General features: G+C 45.1%; 1 protein-coding gene across 5 annotated transcripts in view; it reads right to left on the bottom strand.

The window, feature by feature from the left end:
- Positions 1–21910, bottom strand: part of LOC148035097 (FAD-dependent monooxygenase penM-like) — a 224714-nt gene that overhangs the window by 183793 nt on the left and 19011 nt on the right. For all 5 annotated transcript variants that reach the window (XR_015691155.1, XM_087680058.1, XM_087680055.1 and 2 more), the window contains exon 2: positions 11768–11875. Coding sequence is in view for 4 of the 5 variants with exons in the window: in XM_087680058.1 (XP_087536184.1) it covers positions 11768–11875 (108 nt within the window). In the remaining variant the exon portion in view is untranslated. The remainder of the gene's footprint in view (positions 1–11767; positions 11876–21910) is intronic.

Raw genomic sequence — 21910 nt, forward strand, 5'->3', positions numbered from 1 at the left:
CTCATGCGAGACAAACTCCCCTCCCTTGGCAGAATGTACGATCTTGAGTTTCCTGCCAAACCTGTTCTCTTCAAAGATCAACCAATCCTTAAAATGTGAGCCTCAAGGCCAAGAAATACACCCATGTCATCCTGCTAAAATCATCAACAATTAGCATAAAATACAAACTCCCCTTAAGGGACTCCATCCTCATTGGTCCACATAAGTCCGTTGAAACAAGCTCCATGGGCTCCTTAGCCCGTCGTGAAGCTTTGCTGGTAATAGTATCCCTATGCAGCTTGCCACAAATACAAGATACACATAGTGGGTGGCTCACCCCAATCTCTGGCAAACCACGTACTAACTGCCTACGAGCGGTCTTGCGAAGATACTCCTTGTTGAGGTGGCCAAACCAAGCATGCCAAAGCTCCAATCTAAGTGTGTGAAGAAAGAAGAAGAGAAGAAAAGGCAAAAGAAGACCACATCTTGTAGACTCCATTCTCCTCATGCTCTTCACAAAGAACCTCTTAAAAAACACAACCAAAAACTCAAAAGGGATACTTGTGAAACTCGAATGTCAAACCAAGAGCACAAATCTATTGCACTAAAAGGAGATGATATCCTAGACCCAGCACATAAAGCGCCTCTGATGTGTGGGCACCACCTTGACCATCCAAAATCAGCTACATATCACCCTTGCCTTTGATGAGAACTAAAGAACTGTCACCTAAAAGGATTTTTCCAAGCATCGAACCCATATGGACAATCCCTTCTAAAGGAGGAGTCATGTGGTGGGAAGGACCACTATCCACAATCCACTCGTGAGACTCTGGGGACATCATTGTTCTATTAGTGGCCATCAAAGGAACATCCTCTACCATCTCCAAATGGAGGAAGATAGTCGATGAAGGAGCACCCACCACTCCCAAGTCCTCTATAGTCTTCTCCTTCTTAGTGTCCTTGTCCTTATCGAGACAATCTTGCCACATAAATGACAACAAGTAGGCTCCTTAGCTCTATCTTGTTTGGACTTCTTGTCCTTCTTCTTCTTGTTATTATTCTTTCACTTCTGTTGGGAAAAGACTATCCGGTCAAAGCCTCCAACTTAGGAGCGTTCTAACCTTAAGTTGTTCCTCTTGGTCCAAGATTGTAAGAACCTACTCTTCCCACTTAAGGGTCTCCATCTGCTCTAAAAATCAAGTTGGAATCGAATGCACTGAATTGAGGTGATATCTCAAAGCCAACTGCTGCCACGTACGTCTTTCCGGCGCATCCATTATCGAATGTTCGGATGTAGACTGTAAAGAATCAACACACATATTAAAATCCCCCATCAAAAAACCCTGTCTGCCAAGGGACAAGGAACTCTGCAAGGTATACCAAAGCTCCCGGCGAGATAGAGGATCATTCGGAGCATAGAGGCCAAGTAACCATAAGATCTCTCCTTCGAATAAAATTTCAATCACCACAAAGCGGCCATGTACATCATTCTTGATAAGAACCGGCTGATATTTTTCATGTACAATCATAAGCACACCAGAATACTGCCTGGCATGTGTCCCTGCATAGAACAAACGAAAACCATGGCAATCCACAACTTTACCTGCTTCACTATGACTCTTGTGTTCAACAGCACACAAGACATCCCACTGATTCTCATGCAATATTGTCCATATGGCATGTTGCTTGTGGCGAGAACAAATTCCTCGTACATTCCACGTAGCTATCTTCATGTGGATTCAAAAGAGGATCAGGTACAAGGCACAGCTTGCCTCGATGAGACCTTTTCGGCGAGAATGTCTAGTACACCCTCATCCAAGAAATCAACTAACACGGCAAAAGAGTTCTGGCGTCCAAATTTGGAAGTGGATGGCATATCTGCGGACTTGGGGATGGAGCGGGGATAACGACGATCCCATGGGGTAATGACATTACCTCGAGTATCAAAAGCCAGCTTAGCGGGTGGACCCTTAGGACCATCTGAAGACACTCTCCTAGCTGTCTGTTGACGGGGAGCAGAGGAAACCATAGCAGGAGCAAAGTGCTCTGAAGACATCATTTATTTCCTGCGTATATACGTACGCATGGAATCTGGTGAGGCAACAGGCACAGTATCCATCATGCCAGCAGCATGCTTGTTGCCTTTTTTCGCACGTACATCTACCCAATCATTGCCACCAGAATCCAAACCCAAGACCTGTTGTTTACCTTTATTCAAAACTTTAGGTGCCTGGGTGGCATCTTGCGACGGCGCATCACACACCATATCTTCCATGGGCTGCGCAACATGCTCGGCATCTGAAGTGTGGTGCTTCTCTGGGCATTCAGCCATAAAATGCCCCAATTTTCCACATGAAAAGCAATGTCCTGCAAAGTTGCCCCATTTCAAACGAAAATGTAAAGGATGCATGCCAGAGCAGTTAATGCGTAACCAAGCAGGCCTTTTTCGAGCAGTGTCCCATAACATACATAGGCGGTTGCGATTCATGGCCCTTAGGCTTGGGGGGATCAGAACAGTGCCCACAGCGGCCATGGCGTCTTTTAGCAGTGGCCAATAAACAGCCGGACAGTTTTCCACTTCAACCCACACAGGGCATTCACGTTGCAGCAGACGCTGAAAATCTACCATGGGGCGCCATGGCACCACATGGACCAGACGGCGATCAACGAACAATGGCAGTTTAGACAGGAGAGCAGCACGGTGTGTCTCTGATCTCAACAGCACCTCAAAAAAACCCCGGGGGCCAACAAAAATCTCTTCAACACATTCCTCTTGTAGCAAACTGTGCAGCCACTGGCGAATACGGGAAAGTAGTGGGATCCTACCAGTGAAAAAAAGTATCACAGCACGTTCATAGAACACTGAAAAGGAGCACAAGACATGTTTCGGATCCACAGTGGCTTCCAGAACATCTTCCGTTGCAGAGTCCGAAAAGACTTTCTAATTATGTTGAACATAATCGCCCAGCAAAGTGTTAGCAAACTCCAACAAGTACTCCCAATCAACCTCCTGAGAGTCCGCAGAACCAGAAGCAACCTGAGCATAGGAACGATCCTGATGATCCATTATCCCTGCCGAAGTATGCTTGGTGCGTTTGCCTGCTGGCTGGAGGTCAGGAGCAGGGGGCATCTCCTCTGTGCACGGAACCATGTCCTCTGGTTCCTCGGTGTCAGAATCCGGACTAAGAGCTGCCACAGCTTGGTCTATGAAAGCCAAATCCAGGCCAGCCATATTGTATCAGTACGTATGTCAGACAGAGGCCGAGTGAAAAAGTCGCGGGGGGCAGAGACACGCACGCTTCTCTCTCTCTCTCTCTCCCTCTCTCTCTCACTCCCTCTTTTCCAATGCAAAGTCGCTGTCCAGGGGCGTATTCTGTACACACAACCGATGAAAGCGAAGCTTTACCTGTCAACCTCAGTCGTGGCCTATCCCAAGAACCCTCGTGGCAAAGCACAACCCGAACAGTGCAGGGGCAGGAGGGCAAAGCAACGGCCGGGCAGGAGGGCAAAGCAACGGCCGGGCAGTCGACAGCAGAGCAGGACGGTATGGGGCGCCGAGCAGGGGTCCGGTTATTAGCCGAAACCCTAACGGGTAGGGCGAAGAGGCGAGAAGCAGGCGCAGCAGGGGGGAGGACGCAACGACCGTGGAGGGCGTCAGGGACAGGCGAGGGGACTGCAGGCGGCGAGCAAAAGGCGTCAGACGGCGTCTGCAGGCGACGCAGAGCAGGCGACGTCGACAAGACAATGACAAAAAAGGAGACAATGTCTCCTTTTCTCTCTCTCCTCTCTGTGTTCACTCTCTCTCAGTCTTTGTCCTACACTTCCGCATCGTTGCACTCTGACATGGTATCAGAGCGGTGAAGATGGACTGACTAAGGATCGAACCTATCTGAAGACAAGATTTCAGCGCAACACAAGGCTGCGTTTCCAGCAGTTGAGGGCGAGCGAGAGGACTGCGCATCGAATCAAGGCTGAAGCGAGCGTGGGCGTACAGTAAAGGAGTCTAATCGGTGAATTCGCTAGAGCTTATTGCTGTTCGAAGGGGAGGAAGGCTGCGTTTGAAGACTTCCATTGCAGATTTTACCTTTGCATCACCTCTGGCGGGTGAAGAAGGTTTGGGCAGTGGAGGAACCAGCCCTAGAAGGCTAGGTTTTCATAGTCAGAGGGGGATGATTTTACGTTTGTGCAGGCATTGTAGGTTAACATGTCTACAAAGACTAATTTGGAGTTCCGGGTGATCATGGACAGGAAGGTGTCTATCCTACCAGCTCTTCCATCGGATCAAAAGCTTGATGGTGCCGATTACCACATCTGACAGGTGATGATGTTGGCTGTTTCGGAGTCTTATGATTTGGCGGAACTCGTGATGGAGGAGAATAACAGGCCCTCGGTGAGGGATGAGTCCAAACTCTCTTCCAATGCTCATGCGGAGTTGACCAAGGCCCAGTCTCATTAGGACAAACTGAATGCCAGGATTCGATCTTTTTTGTTTATGTCTTTTACCTAGCTGTGATAGCTCACATCGAGCACTTAACAGTGCCTCGTGAGTTATGGCTGGAGCTCGACCAGATGTACAACCGGATGACCCCGATGAAGAGGGTTTCTTTGGAAGTGCATATGCGGACTTTGTCCGTGAATAAGTCTTCTTCACTTCGGAAACACATCAACAAGCTTCGACAGCTTCAGATGCAGGTTCAAAATGCGGGGAAACCTATTTCCTCCGAAAACATGGCGATCACTTTACTATCTCAGTTGCCGCCACGATTCCTTACCTTTTATTCGGCTCTTATTGCATCAGGGCGGAAGTCGACTCTTCGGTGGGAAGAGTTCGTTCCTATAGTCTTGGACCAAAAGGAACAATTGAAGGGACAGAATCCTTCCAAATCGGAGGCATTGGTTGGTCAAGCCTCTCAGAAGAGGGGAAGGACTAAAAGAAGAAAAATGACAATAAATCCAAGAAGGACAAGGACAAGGAATCGATTTGCCATATTTGTGGAAAGACAGGTCACTTGAAGAAGGATTGCCGACAAAGACAAGAAGGATGCCAAGAAGAAGGACACAAAGGATTCTGGAGCGGTGGCTGCACTCTCATCTACTGCTTTTCTACACTTAGCAATCATTGAGGACTCTACATCGAAGACTTTTGATGCTGCAATGATAGCTCCCCAGGCTCGAGAGTGGATTGTGGACAGTGGTGCCTCACGGCACATGACTCCTTCTGTTGGTGTTGCCCATTTGCGACCTTCGCGTGGGCGGATTCTCATTGGAGACAACTCTTCTGTGTCTATTGCTGCGCGGGGTGAGATGCAATATATTCCAGATGGACGTGGTAGTATCCACACTTCTGAGGTATTGCATGTGCTAGGTTTGGGGTATCATTTACTTTTGGTCCATAAGATTTGTACTCTTGGCCTCTTAGTAGAGTTCGACAGTGATATTGTTCGAGTCCTTGATTGTGGATCGAGGAAGGTTCTCTCTGCAGGGTATAAGGAGAATGGCATCTACAAATTGAAGTCTTCTTCAGCTCTTACTTCTCTTCTTCTTACTTCTCAGACACAGTCCAAGCTCTGGCATGCTCGATTTGGCCACCTGAACTACGAGTACCTTCAAAAGGCGTCGCGAGGGTCATTTGTCCGAGAATTGCTGGACATAGTGGTGAGCCATCGGCATGTATCTCCTACATTTGTGGGAAACTGCATCGAGATGCGATTCCCAACAAAGCTTCTAGGTGGTCTACTTCACCCATGGAGCTTGTATCTACGGATCTTTGTGGCCTGATGAGGACCGAGTCCTTGAAGGGGAGCTTGTACTTCATATTGATCATAGATGACTACAACACGATGACTTGGGCCTATTTCTTGAGTTTGAAGTCCGAGGCTTTCTCTCACTTCAAGGATTGGCTTCTCTTTGAGGAGAACCGTTCTGGTCGGCGACTGAAGACCTTGCGTTCAGACAAGGGAGGTGAACTTATGTCTAATGAGTTTGATCATTTTTGTGCAAATAGGGGCATTCACCCAGAGTTTGCTAACACCAACACTCCCCAAGAGAATGGCATTTTGGAGCAGAAGAACTGAAGTGTGATCAAGAAAGCACGCATCATGATGGAGCACGGACAGACACCTCAGTTTCTGTGGGCCGAGGCAGTGGCTACCGCAGTTCACATCCTCAATCGATCTCCCACTTCGGCCCTTGACAGGATGACACCTTTTGAGGCTTACTTCGGGACTAAGCCCGATGTCTCTTATTTCAAGATCATTGGGTGTGACACTTATGTGCACATTCCGAAGACATAGTGTGATAAGTTCGAGGCGGCTTCTCAACGACAGGTTTTTATTGGCTATAGCTCCCAGTCCCAAGGTTATTGTTTGTTTAATCGGGTCAAGCGGGATGTCTACAAGAGCCAAGATGTGCGGTTTGTGGAAGTTCCGGCCACAGAGGGGGGTGAGGAGCACCCCATCCTTGAAGATCCAAGGGAGAGTTGGGCTCCCGAGACAGTTCCTTTGGAGCCAGAGCCTCTTGATGGAGATTCTTCTTCTGATTCAGAGTCTTCTCTTCCACCAACAACCCTCGAGGAGCTTTCGCTAGTGGACGTTCCTGAGTCTTCAGCAAATAGAGAGCGATGCGGAGAGGTTCGTCCTCCTCTTTGGGCCCATCACACACTTCGAGATTCAGGGATCGAGGGGGTCCCTGAGAAGTGAAAACCACAAAATGGACCGCGGAGATCACGGAGGACCCAAGCACATTCTTCAGAGCTTGTTTACTCCAACTATTATTTGCTGACCTGTGTTATGCAGGATCGTGAGCCCACTTCAGTGAAGGAGGCTTTGCAGTCTGATTATTGGCAGAAGGCCATGAAAACCGAGTTGGACCTCGTTGGGCCCGTGACACACTCCGAGATTCAGGGATTGAGGGGGTCCCAGAGAAGTGAAAACCGCATAATGGACCATGGAGATCACGAAGGACCCAGGCACATTCTTTGGAGCTTCTTTGCTCCAACTATTATTTGCTGACCCGTGTTATGTAGGATCGTGAGCCCACTTCAGTGAAGGAGGCTTTACAGTCTGATTATTGGCGAAAGGCCACGGAAGCCGAGTCGGAGGCTATTGAGAGGAATGGCACTTGATCTCTTGTGCCTCGTCCCTCTCACAAGAAGGTGATTAGTGTCAAGTGGGTCTTCAAGACCAAGTACCTTAGCGATGGTTCTTTGAACAAGCACAAGGCTCGCCTTGTTGCTAAAGGTTTTGCTCAGCGCCCAGGCATTGATTTCCATGATACTTTTGCCCCCACTGCTCACACAGCCACTATTCGAGTTGTTCTTGCCTTGGCTAGCCATAGGAGATGGCCTGTTTATCAATTGGATGTGAAGTTGGCCTTTCTTAATGATGACTTATAGGAGAAGATCTATGTTGAGCAACCTCCAGGCTTTGGATCCTCAAATGGGAAAGTTCAGAGGTTGAAGAAGGCCTTGTATGGCCTCAAGCAAGCTCCGCGTGCATGGAACGAGAAGATTGACTCGTTTCTTCAGTTGAAGTTGGGATATCGACGCTCTAAGGCCGATCTGCAGCTTTATGTGCACACTTCCAAGATTGGTCGTGTGTTGTTTGTGTTATATGTTGATGATTTGATTTTGACAGGGGATCATGCAAAGAAGGTCCGAGAGACCAAGACAGCTTTACATCAGACATTCGAGATGACGAATTTGAGGCTTCTTCATTTCTTCTTGGGTCACGAGATTTATCAGTCTCAGAGGGGGTTTTTCATCTCTCAGTAGAGGTACATTGAGGAGCTCTTGGTGACTTTTGAGATGGAGACTTCTCGGCCCATTACTACTCCTATGGATCCGAATTGGAAGACCACTTCACACTCAGATTCTCCGGTGATGGATGCTTCAGGCTAGCATCAGTAGATTGGATCCTTGATTTGGCTTCTCAACACTCGTGTTGATCTTTGTTTTGTTATGGGTCTTTTGGCAAGGTTCATGACTAAACCCAAACAGGTGCATTGACAGGTTGCCCTGAGGATTCTTCGGTATTTGAGGGGGACCTCTGACTTAGGGATTTCTTATCCCGCAGGTTCAGATGCTTCAGATCTGGTTCTTGCAGGTTGGAGTGACTCGGACTGGGCTGGCGATGTGGACCACCGACGGTCTACTATAGGTTAATGTTTTACCTTGGCTGCAAGTGTTATCTCTTGGAGTAGCAAGAAGCAACCCACAATAGCCCTTTCTTCTACTAAGGCGGAGTATCGAGCTGCGTCTTCCACCACATGTGAGGTTGTGTGGCTTCGGAGATTGTTGGAGGAGCTTGGCTGCCCCCAGACTCGTCCTACTCTTCTACGGTGCGACAGTGAGAGTTGCATTGCCTTGGTACAGAATCCTGTATTCCATGCCCGGACAAAGCACATTGAGATCCAGTATCACTTCATTCGGGAGAAGCTTCTGGATGAGACCATTGTTGTGGAGTATTGCAAGATGGAGGATAATCTTGCAGATTTGTTTACGAAGGCGCTTCCCCAGGCTGTTCTTCGACAGCATTCCAGATCCCTCAGTCTTCTGCTCTATCCAGGATCTAAGAGGGCGTGTTAGAAAGTCATTCCCTATACAGCCGTGGGCAGAGCAGTACGGCCAGAGTGCAGTCACAGAGGGTGCCATGTGGCACAGTTTGCAGAGCAGTCAAATAGATTTTCTGTCTGCAATCGGCCAGTTTTCTGCAGTCGGCTGCATTTTTATGTAGCCGACTTGCTGCTGGGAATGTCCTATTTTTTGGCTATTTATAGCCAGTTCCTGGCACACTCCAACATTCATTATTTCAGATTCTGATCTTGAGATCTGTTGGCTGAGACAGATTGTGCTCGAACTGACGGAGATCGAGGTCATCAAGTCGGAGACATACGCAGATATTTCCTCTGCCCCCTTGTGTATTTCTGCACTCTTATACAGCATACTACACCGCAGATTTTCTGCGTTTACACTGTCTTCTTTTCTCTCTCTCTCTCCTCTCTATGTTCACTCTCTCTCGATCTTTGTCCTACGCTTCCGCATTGTTGCACTCTGACACCTCCTTCTTTGTGTGTTCAACTCTCCATCAACTAGGCAATAGGTGGCAGCCTTCCCTCCTCACCATCAAGCATCAGCTCTGCACTCTATGTTCGGCCTTTTCATCCCCAAGCGGCAACTGGCAACCATCTTCTCCATGTTGGCAACCATCTTCTCCCTACTAGCAAACATCCTACATCTGCATTTGTAGCTTCCTGTTGCCGCCCTCTGCTGCAAGCACCTTCCCTACTATCACCTCAGTCATCTGACCCTCCACTGATCAACATTTGGTGTTTTGCTGGACTTCCACACTCTGACCGGTGATCACTACACTTGGGATCCATCTCCGGTGGACGTCACTCTCCAACATTGCATTGCTCTCCCCTTGGCCATTCTGTACACTCTTACATTAACTTTACAGCATTCATTCACTTGAAAGATTCTTCTCTCTATGTTTGAGTTTTGAGTTTTTGTATTTTGCATTTAGGGTTTAAATTTTACTCGTCTCTATTTGAGTCTATGTTTCACTCTTGGTTGTACATGCTATGTCTCCTCAATGCAAACCCTAGCATATCTTCACAACACCCCAAGGAGAATTGCTAGAGGAAATACCCTCACCTTCGTCTGAGAGCAAAGGGTGGATCTACATAGGAGCCTTCATTTACCTCTTCTTCGTCACCCATTATTACCATGGGGTCAATGTTTCTACCCATTTACCAAGTGGAGAAACCTTCTTTGATTGCCTTGTCTACTAAGTAGTCTTGGCTCATTGATAGTGATACATGGAGTCATATGACTTCTCAAGATTATTTGTTATAGGATCTCCATCCGTCAAAGGGTCTTGTCTACTAGTGGCATTTCTACAGTGCCTATTAGTGGTGTTGGCAGTTTGCCACTATTGCCAAACCATCCATTGAGCTCCGTTTCAAAAGTCCTACATGTTTCGGATTTGGGCTTTCCACTCCTCTTAGTTTATAGCCTTACCAATATTGGGACCCGTATTGTCTTCAAGTTGGCAAGAGAGGGAGCTATCCATGCTCCATTCCCCTTCCATTGTGCAAGATCCTCTGAGACAACTTTCTTCTTGTCACACCTATTCTCGATTGTACACCATTTATCCCAAAGGTTCCATCCCATCTCCTCTAGTGGTTCCCTCTTACCTTTCATTCCTTTCAAAGGGGGACGATATCGGTGATGTGGCTATGGATTCCTTGGCCCTTTGTGTTTCAGAGGGAAATTCCCAGGATCGTGAGGAGTTTCTTCAAGGCTTCCAATCTACTTTGGGTCTTTCTTTCATGCAACAACCTATTTTCTTCATCATCAAGCCACTATCCTCAACCGCTTGGCCCTTGGTCCCTATTGTTTCCATACATCTTATGGCACCTTCAATAGTTCCTCGCTATTGTTCATCACTTGAGTCACAAACTTGGCTCACCCATCCTCGACTAGAGTTTTCAAGAGTGATCTATTCAAGGCCTCTCCATTTCCATTTCCCTTTCTTGGCAATCTGTTTGATCGGATTTTAATATGGAGAGGAATCTTGCTCCCTAATTGACTTTCTTCATCGACAAACTTCATTGGCATTAGCACTCTTCTTGCCACCCTTGGATACACGTCTCCTTTGGCCTTCTGCCATATCCAGGATCTAAGAGGGTGTGTTACCAGTCATGTGTGTCTTGTGTGGTCATCTCCTACCTATGAGCCTCAATTTGAATCAGACGAGAACAAGAGCTTTGACATTGTATTTGTCTGTCATTTTATGTGCTTCAAGCACTTTAGGTGGACGGCACAATAGTGCATTTCTTTTTGGGTATTTGGGTTGTCCTGGGCACCCACATTTTAGGCCTAGCCTACATACCAAATTAACAATTAAAAGAGAAATATGAATAAGATTTAGTGTTTATTTCCTAGGGACAAGGGTCTATTGTAGATGCTTGAGCATTTATCAAATACCCTAACCCTATTGATGAGATGTCATACATCATTATTGTGTTTTATATTATGTGTCCTACAAAGAGGTTACTGTATAAGATTGCTTACCAACTTTACATTTTTGCATTTGAATGTTTTGATCTTCCGTTCCACCTTTTTAGATGTTCTCAACTTTTAATTAGATTTTTATTGGTTAACATTTCATAGGTCTTTTTTATATGGCCCAAATGAGGTCAATTTGAAAGATAACTACGTATTTGGGATCTTGGGACTAAAATGCTTCAATAGATTGAGAATTTTTCCCTTAACATGTAGTTGTTACATGGCTCACAGTCAAAGATTGAGTCTTAACTCCCCCTTTAATATCGCTTCAAACACTAAAACTAGTGCTTATTATCACACAACCATTGCTGCTCACCCACTTAACCACTATTCAGCCTCAATCAAGATGACATAACCTATCTCTATAATACAGCATCCCCATGACCATTTACTCTCATTAACATGTTGAAAGAATTGTGCAATAGAAATTGGGAGTTGTCAAGAGCTTAGTGTGTTCCTTCTTGTGCCTAACAAAAGGGGCATGCATTGGATGGGAAAGTAGAGAAAAAGAAACTTCATTGTCATCTTTGAAAGGTCTCTAAGATCTATAAGACCAAACTATGTTTGCAAGTTGATCATGAAAACTTGTCATTGAATCATCTACTTTGCTTTTGTGCAGAAGTTACAATATGTACATAAACACAAGATTTTCAGATTTTGTAATTACTTGCAACTATTTCCATTATAACTATTTCACCAAAATAAAATTCAAGGTATCACCTTAAAGACAATTTCTGGGTTAGCTTGATTCAAAGCCTTGCAGCCATTTGGAAAAATGGATATAAGTGTGCCTTCACCTCCAGAGATTGTTGAGTTCCTTTCATATACCTAATACACAAGATCATTCCCCACAACCTCACAATCAGTAAGGGAAATATATCAATACATTAATGACACATCATTGTGTAGCATAAACATTGTGTGTCATAAGTCCCCACAAATTCACCATAACATTATGATATCAACATTGTTCAACACCTACATGAATAAACATGAACCAAGAAAGTTAATAATAGTTGATTAAAGGTTCAAAACACAGGTACTATCAAAACTTTCTTGTTTTATGGAACTGGCTTGCATATTTTGCATTATTTACCCCTCACAGGTTCAAAACACAGGTACTATCAAAAGTTTCTTGTTTTATAGAACTGGCTTGCATGTTTTGCATTATTTACACCTCAAACTTCATATAAGAATGGAGATGATGATTTCTGACTTTACTCCTTCCAAATGCAAGCATAGGAACAATGTAGACACTTCCTACAGGGATCATGACAAGTACAACTTGGCAAATATGAAGAGCAAGGTGGCATCTCAAATCTCTTGATTAAAGCATTGTACACTTTCATGGCTTTAGGTTGACGTTCTGCCTAGCCTCATTGTTATTTCATGAAAAGAAAAGGTTGAGATTGGTCACACCTTAGTCACAAAGAGATGGGATTGGGAAGACAGGTTCTTGTCTAAGTCACCATCTGGAACCCGTTGCAATTGCACCTGAAATTGATTGTGAATACTTTACTTATAGATTTAGGTTATCAGTTGTACTTGTAACGTGGTGCCCATGTGACCGGTATCATGATTGAGCCTTGAGCGCATGCATGATGCAACCATGTGACACCACACAAAAGAAAAGGGTTGGTCCCTAAGTTGTTGCCCAATGCAATCAAAGTACTCACACATTCGAGAGTACATGACTCTATCTCCCATTGGAGAGAGAGGGACCAACCAAATATTAGTTTAAGTTAGCAAAGACTTGCATGATGAATGGATGGAGACGTTGGGCCTATCAAAGGAACCCCTTTAAACATAATAGCAGAATCTAAGACAGTGGCAAACCCTTTCCAAATAGATCTTATAATGTCTTATTCTCTTGATATAGCATCAACTTGGGTCAAAACAGTGGCAAACCCTTTCCTAATAGATCTTCTAATGTCTTATTCTCTTGATATAGCATCAACTTGGGTCAAAACAGTTGGGTCAAATTGTTGTTGTTCGAGAGATCCCTTTCCTAATAGATCTTCCTTCTAATGTCTTATTCTCCTGATATAGCATCAAGTTGGGTCAAAACAGTTGGGTCAAAATGTTGTCATTCCTTATCGAGTACTAGCATAGAGAAGGCATCTCCTCACATTTTTTATTTGGCTTCTAAATGAGACTAGACAATATCTTCACACCTAGGATGTTACTCTGCATATGGCTAGTTGGCTATGGTAGGCTCTCAAAAGAATATACGAGATGAAAAGAGATAGAGAGGCACACATTGACCAATAATTGAGGATTAATTTTGACCCAATTTTTGCTGTTGATGTCCAGCTCCATATGGAAGCAAACAAAGGTGTTTTCAAATGCCATGTTCAGGCACATCCACCACGTGTGCAGGTTACACCATTTCAATTCGACCACATTTCGTCCTTCCGTATCAGGTCAACCCTTGGTTTTTTTTTCCTATTTTAAGGCAGCACATTGTACATACTTCATTCCATCATTCAGTACTTCATCACCTAGGGGGTCACAGTCCGGGTTATTCATCATTCCTAACTTCCTTGCATTGTTGGCCCTTCCTTTGCAGCTCTATTTCCATCACAATACTGAAATTATCTTCACCATTGAAGCATTTGGGGAAGGTGTTTGGATGTTGCTTGTGGGGCATTCCCGATGCAACTAATGACAACATTAGAAATACGTATGCTACTTTAGTGCTAGAGTCCTCTTAGCTCTCATCCACGTGACTCAAGCCTTGTCCTTCTTGTAGCTTATATAAAGGCAACCCTATTTGACACCCCACATAGTGTGAAGCCACACTCATTGTTCGCTCACCTTGGTTGGTACTTCGCTCTCAGCTCCAGCTTGTTGTGAGTGTCCTTGGTGGCTCACTTTGGGTTAACTCTTGCGTGATCATCGTTATTGAATTGCACTGTATTTGACCTGATTGCTCTTGTTTATGCTTTACATTGGCTTATTACTACCTAATTGCATGATCTTGTGTTTTATAAACACGCTTCCTCTCTCTTTCTCTCCAAACCTTTTCTTGAGCCCATCACACATCAAACATGGTATCAAAGCATAGAGTTCTTGGGTAGCCAAGATTGGATTGAGCTATTGTATCTTGATTCACTATTGTTTCATGTTTTTGTGCTTTGCTGTTCACATCTGTGTTCTCAAAGTTGTGCATAAGCTATAGTGCCTATCGACATTTGTACTACTCCCATGAACTTGCAATTTGGGTTAAAACTTCTCTTTGTGTACTAGCCACTAGATGCACAGACTGAAACACTGTATGTCCAAATTATGTTGCACCTGAACCTTATGTTTTGTGCATTTATGCTTGTGTGGTGGTCAAAAGCAAGTGAATGCAAATAAGCATGTGGTTAGGGCAATCATGTGACAGCCACGGCAAGAAGGTGGATTGCCACAAGTTGAGTGGCACTGCAAGCTGGATACCAGTAGCTTAAATTTTGTCTACTGCCTTTTGGAAGTTGCTGAATCTAAAGCCTCTTCAATGTTGCCTCCCAATGCCACAACGCCACAATCCCATAGCACACTGGTAGTATTGCCAGTATTGGCAACATCTCCACCCCTTGCCAACAACCACATGGCTCCTCGAGAGTCTGCCAGTTACCTCGCACAAACTAAGGTGTTGACATGGATCTTCCAAGATCACGGCACCTTCAGGCACTAATCAAAGATAAAGCCTTCAGCATGCAACGCTACAGTTGTAACAATAGAGAGTTTCTTCAAAAGTTATTAGTCAAATTTTGTTACATTACGTGGAGTCTCAGGCAACTTATTGAACCACTAAAATTAAAGGACTGCATTAACACAAAACTGTCATACATTTAGTCCTAATTTAGCCCCACAAAACAGCCCCAAAAAGAATTATTCATTCAAAAAGGCATTTTTATTTGGTAGGACAAATGCCCACCCCCTATATAAGGAAATGTGATGGGCATCCATCCTTATTCCTAATTATTCTTACATTGTGCTAGCAATTCATCCTCTTGATCAACATCATTACCCTTCTTCACCGATTGCTGCTTTCACCCTCATTGTTGCCACCTACATGGCAGCTAACAACCTGTTCAGCCAGCTGCCAGCTTGCTCAATGAGGGTGCCCATAGTAACAGAGAATGGCCGGAACAAGGCCCAAGACAATGAAATGGCCTTCTGCCCGAAATTTGGCCCAAGATGCAACTCAGCTTGGCGGGACATTCCTTGTCCCGCCGTCCCTCACATGGAAGGGGCAGGGAATTCATTTTGGGATGTCCTTCCCTGTCAGGAGCACGCTGTGATGTGAACCCCAAAGTGTCATTGATGGTCATCAATTGCGCCCACTTCTCTGCTCCCACTTTTGCACCACTTTCTCCTACTTTCATCTCGTCTCTCTTCACTGTTAGCCTACCCAAAGTGTCCCTCTCTCATAATGGAGTTGTGGAGTGTAGGAACCAGGACCATCATGAACATGGCATGCTCTACCCTGTTCGTAGTAGAGCTCCGTGAGCACCTTTGGGTCGAGGTTGCTAACACTTTGGTGCACATCCTCAACCAGTGCCCAACAAGGACTTTAGACAAATACAAGGCTTGCTTTGTAGTACAAGGGTTTCAACTCAGAAGTAAGGCATTGACTATGAAGGGACCTTTGCTCCTACTGCGCAGTTGATATCATTCCATTTGTTGGTTGTGCTAGCCGCTCACCATGATTAGCCAATCTATCAAATAAATCTCAAAAGTGCCTTTCTGAATGGTTATCTAGAGGAGGAAGTCTATGTGGAGCAACCACCCGGATTTTCTTCTATTGACCGGAAAGATAAGGTTTTTCACTTGTGGAAAGCTCTTTATGATCTAAAGCAAGAACTGCAATCTTGGTTCCCGAGAATGGATGAGTTCCTTCAAACTCACAAATACCATTCTACGCCTTATGACCTGAACTTAGATGTCTGTATCACTTCAAAGGGGTCAGCTATATCCTACTATATGTAGATGACTTACTTATCACTGGCTTAAATTCTGTTGCTATGGCAAAAATTAAGACCAAGCTCTATGCTACATTTGAGATGACAAACCTCAATTTGTTATCTTATTTTTTAGGGATGGAGGTAGTTCGCGCTGGGGGATGTATTTTTGTGTCATTGCAGAAATATGCTCTTCAATTGGTGGATCAATATTGCCAAGATCAAACACAGCCTGTGGTCACGTCTCTCGATCCAACTATCCATTTATCTAAGGATACCCTAGGTCAATAGCCCTTCGACGAGCACACCTATAGATCCGTAGTAGGGAAATCGCTTTGGTTGATTCATACAAGACCAGATTTAGCGTACTTAGTTAGTTTGCTCGGTCAATATTTCACTACACCTAGGATGTCACATTAGAGTGTATGTCTTCATGTTTTGAGATATTTCAAGTGTATCTTTTCTTATAGATTGACTTATGGTTCTAGTTTATGTTTGCAAGGGTACGCTCAATCTAGTTGGACAAGAGATCCTGACACCCAGCATTCCCATGGCAGCTACACCTTTACCTTGGGCACAGCTCCCATTTCTTGGGCCAGCCATAAGCCTGGGTAATTCACTATATGTATACCCTCTATATCACGTACGTTCAATGCCTATTTATAAATACCCTTATCTGTGAATTTTTTCTTAATAAAACATAACCCTTTTCTATTCAATTTGTAAGTAACCCCTTTATATGGGACCCCTTTGCATGTGAAAAATGTGTAAAAATAGTATTTTAAAAATCCCTTATATTGAACCCACTTAAAAATAGTATTATGTCCTCCTTTGGCATTGATATCCAATGTTGAGAAGGTGTTGCTACCCTTCTTAGTGTTCTACAGTTTTGGCACTTATCTTCAACATCAGCCTTTCCCCCCCCTGTTGTACCTCCTCCTTTTGCATTACATGATTTCATCATCTTTGTAAAGGGTACTTGGGCAAGTGAACAATTTCCCCGTAAGGGACATTGTCCAAGTAGCACCTACTATATTTCACAACATGTAGCATCCTCATTGTGCAGAGCACCAATAGACGGATCCTAAGATGTTTTCACCGGTGATTTGTACATCACACCACCATTATTTCTTCACCCTTCCCTCAACATCAACATCCTCGAGTGGATAGGTAACTTGTTTGTATTGTGATGGGTTGGGCCTAACCATCCCTTCTCATTCTCCCATACGATACAGCTCCTTAATCGACTGCAAATCATCTCTCAAAACACCTCTTTTTTCCCTAAAACACACACTCTCAATTCATTGTGGTTCCATCCTTCTTTGTGGACTTGGCAAGCCACTAGGCAGCCGATGAGCACCCTTTGTCCGATGTCTTGTCCTCTTTGGGGTGACTACTTGGACTCCCTTGGTAAGATAACTATCATCTCTAAAGTCTTGGTAGGCCATTGGGCAACCATCGTGCACCCTCTATCAGATGCCTTGGCTGCTTAGGGGTGGGATGCCTAGAGCAAAATTGGGTTGGCCTTCCTTTCTAGCCTTGCTTTGGGCCTAAGATGGGGTGTTAAGCTAAATAGCCTCTCAAATAGCCCCAAAGTATGCTTATTTGATGAAAAACCCTATAACATGACACAATTTGAGAAAGTTTTTTGTGAAACTCTAATTTGGGAGGGCGCATCCACACAATCTTTCCCCATTCAATCTTCATCCCTTTGTGCAGGTTTTTAACCCTTATGTGCAAATCTTAGCCATTAGTCTCCTTCCACATGGCTGTCCAGCCTTCACGACTATTGCCACTCTACTTTCTGCTACCCTAGCTGTTGACGACTCCCCTTGGAGTTGCCACCAACTAACTAGATGTCTTCCGTTGTTGCATTTGTCAAAAGATGCTGTACCAGCAAGATAGTAGGGTTTGCGGGGAGGAACACGGAGTGAACTCAGCAAACATGGAGAAGAGAAGAGAAGAGAAGAGAGAAGAAACTCTGATGAATGGAATGATGAAGTTCTGAATCATGGAGTGAATGTGATACAAGGGAACAAGGATGCCGTAGCACAAGAAAGATGATGAAGACAGCCACGAACCACGAACCGCAATGTCCTCCTGAAGGGGTGTGAGGGTAGTGGAGAGGCTGGAGAGAAGAGGTGACGAACTGAATGAATCAGCTGTGAGGAATGAATGAGAGAGTGGCCTATAAATAAGCACAGACAGTCTAGGATGGCGCCCCTTTTTGGGGCTGCAAACCCTAAACGCAAAAACGCAAACTGCGGGTGAAGGGTTAAGGGTTTCTCAACAACCCCTCTTAGGCCCAAAAAGGGAAACAAGAGAAGAGGTGGAGATGCAATGCTACATGCTAAAGAATGCTCATACAACAGGTGCCACTTGGACAGTGTCCCTCGTGGGAAAATTGTTCACTTGCCCAAGCGCCCTAGTACAAAGATGATGAAATTGTGCAATGCCTAGGAGGTAGAGGATCCCTAAGATCCAAGATTTCCACCTGAAAAGAAACCGGCCGTAAAGAACAGTAGACATTGTGAACTGGAGAACCCGAAACTCAACCTCGGGAGAGAAGCCACTAGCTCCGTGCATCCATGCTAGAAGGAATACGAAGGCCTCGTCGCCAAGTCGCGGTTGAACCTTCAAGGTCCCGATCTAGGTGGTACCTGAAGATCTTGGGTATCAGTAGAAGAGATGACTGGTCGAAGACAATCACTCCAAGAAAGTAGAGGATGGGTGAAGAGCTTCATGTGGAGTAGGTTCCCCCTCTAAGGTGGAAGGTGGAGGGGCCCCCACTGAAGTCGAAGAAGAAGTAGATGCCCCCTCTGAGGGCAAAGAAATAACATCCCTCTCTGAAGTAGATAGGAAATCCAAAAACTCATGGATCACAGACTCTGAAATGTCTGATGACGAAGGAAGTGCCACCGATCGTACTGAAGAAGATATCTGGGATGCCGAAGAGCTTCCAGAGGTAGCGTCTCAAACCTGAGTAGTCGAGGGTGGGAAAGGGTGGGGCTCAGAATGAGCAAGAGGTGGGCAACAGTCACTGTCTCTCAGTGGAGCAGATTGGATAGCCGAAGAAGAGAAAGGAGTCGAGCAACCACTGTCTCTCGAAGGAGCAGACTGATAAGGAGACGATATCAAACAATCACCGTCTCTCGATAGGTGGACTGCAAATCTATAGGTCATGGAAGCAATTGTATCTGAAAATAAGTGGGAGAAGATTGCTACTGGCATCGCAACGATCTCCAGGAGGTCGTAGCACCAATTGATCCTCCATGTGCTCGAAAGGACTTAGTGCGCATCAGTATGTCTTATTGCCTTGAGCATAGTACTTTGATAGCCGATGCAGAATTATCTCTGTGGCCCAAAAAGGAGACACAAGGAGTGCCTAGTGGAAGACAAACATACTCCGAGGGGTGGGGAGCAAGGGTCAAAGTCGGCAAGCATTGGTGGTGTGTCCAGTGATGCCACAGCAGGAGCACCCAATAGTTTGGACATCTGTTGGTAAAGAAGCCATGGATACCAGTATGCCTTGTTGAAGAAGGAAGAGGTCAGCCACCATGAACCACGAACTACAATGTCCGCCTCAAGGGGTATGAGGACAATGTGTAGCACGAACTGCAATGTTTGCCTCGAGTGGTGGGAGGGCAGTGGAAGGGTTGAAAGTGAGCTGCCAATGGGAGGAGAATGTAATAGCAACAGTAAGAGGTTGCAATAAGTAAAAAAATGTAGGTGAGGAGAGAGAGAGACTTAAAACGCAGGCAGCAAGTGAGAAAGACTAAAAACGCAAACAGGACAACCTGCAAGAGAGAGAAAGACTAAAAACGCAGAAAAAAACAGCAGCAACAGTCAATATGTTGAAATCAGCTCTGAACAGTGTGATACGCTGGAAACAGGCGCCAGACTGTTGTAGACAGCAATGGCCAGCTTGGACCGCGATGTTCTCCGTGTTTGGAGTGTGGGCACCAAGGTGAAATACCTGAAATCTGCAAAAACAAGATTGTTTTTTGAATGGAGAGTGATCAACAACAATCATTTTGCTATGAACAGCTGCAAACTGCGGGTGGAAGGCTGAAAACAGGCGCCAGACTGTAGATGACAGCAAGGGACAGCTGAGACAGTGATGTCCTCCGCAAAGGGGTGTGAGCAGCAAGCTGAAAACACCTAAAACCTGCAAAAACGAGATTTTAATGCAGCGGAAGACGAAGAGAAGTGGATGCCGAACCCGCCACCGATCTTTGCCTTCACTGGAGTAAAGGATCTTCGTTGCTAGGTGAGCAGATCTAGCTCTGATACCATGTCAAAAGATGACGTACCAGCAAGACAGTAGGGTTTGCGGGGAGGAACACGGAGTGAACTCGACAAACATGGAAAAGAGAAGGGAAGAGAGAAGAAACTCTGATGAATGGAATGATGAAATTCTGAATCACGGAGTGAATGTGATACAAGGGAACAAGGGTGTCGTAGCACAAGGAAGATGATGAAGACAACCACGAACCACGAACCGCAATGTCCTCCTGAAGGGGTGTGAGGGTAGTGGAGAGGCTGGAGAGGTGACGGACTGAATGAATTAGCCATGAGGAATGAATGAGAGAGTGACCTATAAATAGGCATAGTCTGTCTAGGATGGCGCCCCTTTTTGGGGCTGCAAGCCCTAAACGCAAAAACGCAAACTGCGAGTGAAGGGTGAAGGGTTTCTCAACAGCGTTTGGTGCAGATCAGCCATCACCAGCATCCTCGCCTCCTCCAACTGCTTGTATTTGGCATGCTGCTTCCCATACATCGGGTGGTTAATCAGTCTCCTTCCTCTGTGTGTCACTATGCCTACCTGTGTTTGGTATCCTGCTATCCAAGCGACTGTGTTCAGCACTCTTCCTCCATCAGGAAATCCTCTGTTTGTTGCATTTACAGCCTTCTAGTACCACCTAGGTCCTTCCACATCATCACTACTTACGTTTGGTTCTCTAGCAACATCTCTCATTATTGTTTAGCAACTTCCTCTCCTTCAACACTCTAACTCATGATCACAGCCCTCGAGATCCATCTCCAATAGATGTTACTCTCCGACACTACTGTTTTGCCCTTGGGCACTTTGTACACTCTTCATTCATGTGCAGTTTTGTTTGAGTTTTTGAGTTTTTCTTTTAGGGTTTGAATTTTACACATCTGTGTCTGTATCATTATGTTTCTGTCGTGGTCATACACTTTGTGTTTCCTTTGTGCCAACCCTAGCATCTACTCCACAAATTTCTTCACACCCTCCTCTATTTCTTCAGATCAACGAGGAGAGGGTGCTCCTCTCTAGCTTTTCCTTCCAAATTGAGAGGGGGCAGCTTTCTTATCATATTGGTGACAAGGTGGTGTTTACAATTTTGATTCAGACATTATGTGTATCGTACTTTGTATCTTCATCCGCATCATCAAGATAACCATGATTGTAAAAGGGTGCTTGGACAAGTGAGCGATTCCCCTACCAAGGCACTATTCAAATAGCACCGTCACATCGCATTTTGCATAAGCATGCTCTCTCTTGCATAGCTCCAATGCATTAGCATTATGTTCATCTAAACGTGCATCTATGCACATTTATCCTTTTTCAATCTTTGGAGTGGTCGACTCTAAATGCACCATATTCGTGGAATTGTATATGGCAATCTCCCTTGCTTGCTTAGCTTGTCTAGCTTGCTTTCTGCAGTGCTTTTTTGCCTCCCCACATACTCACCATAGATGCTTCCCATAGTTAGCCTCTTTCCTTCGTTATCGACATCCTATAGTGGTTGGGATATGTTTGTTTTATGAAGGTCTTGGGGCTCACCATCCCTATCTCCCCTTGGGACACTATTACTCAATTGACTAAAAACTCTTTTTTAAGACTCACTTAATGCTAAATCTTTTGAAAACGAAACAAAAGCCCTCA

The sequence above is a fragment of the Lygodium microphyllum genome, chromosome 6 (assembly GCF_053477565.2).
Source record: "Lygodium microphyllum isolate KBCC chromosome 6, Lygodium_microphyllum_v1.1.10, whole genome shotgun sequence".
NCBI classification, from domain to species: Eukaryota; Viridiplantae; Streptophyta; class Polypodiopsida; order Schizaeales; family Lygodiaceae; genus Lygodium; species Lygodium microphyllum.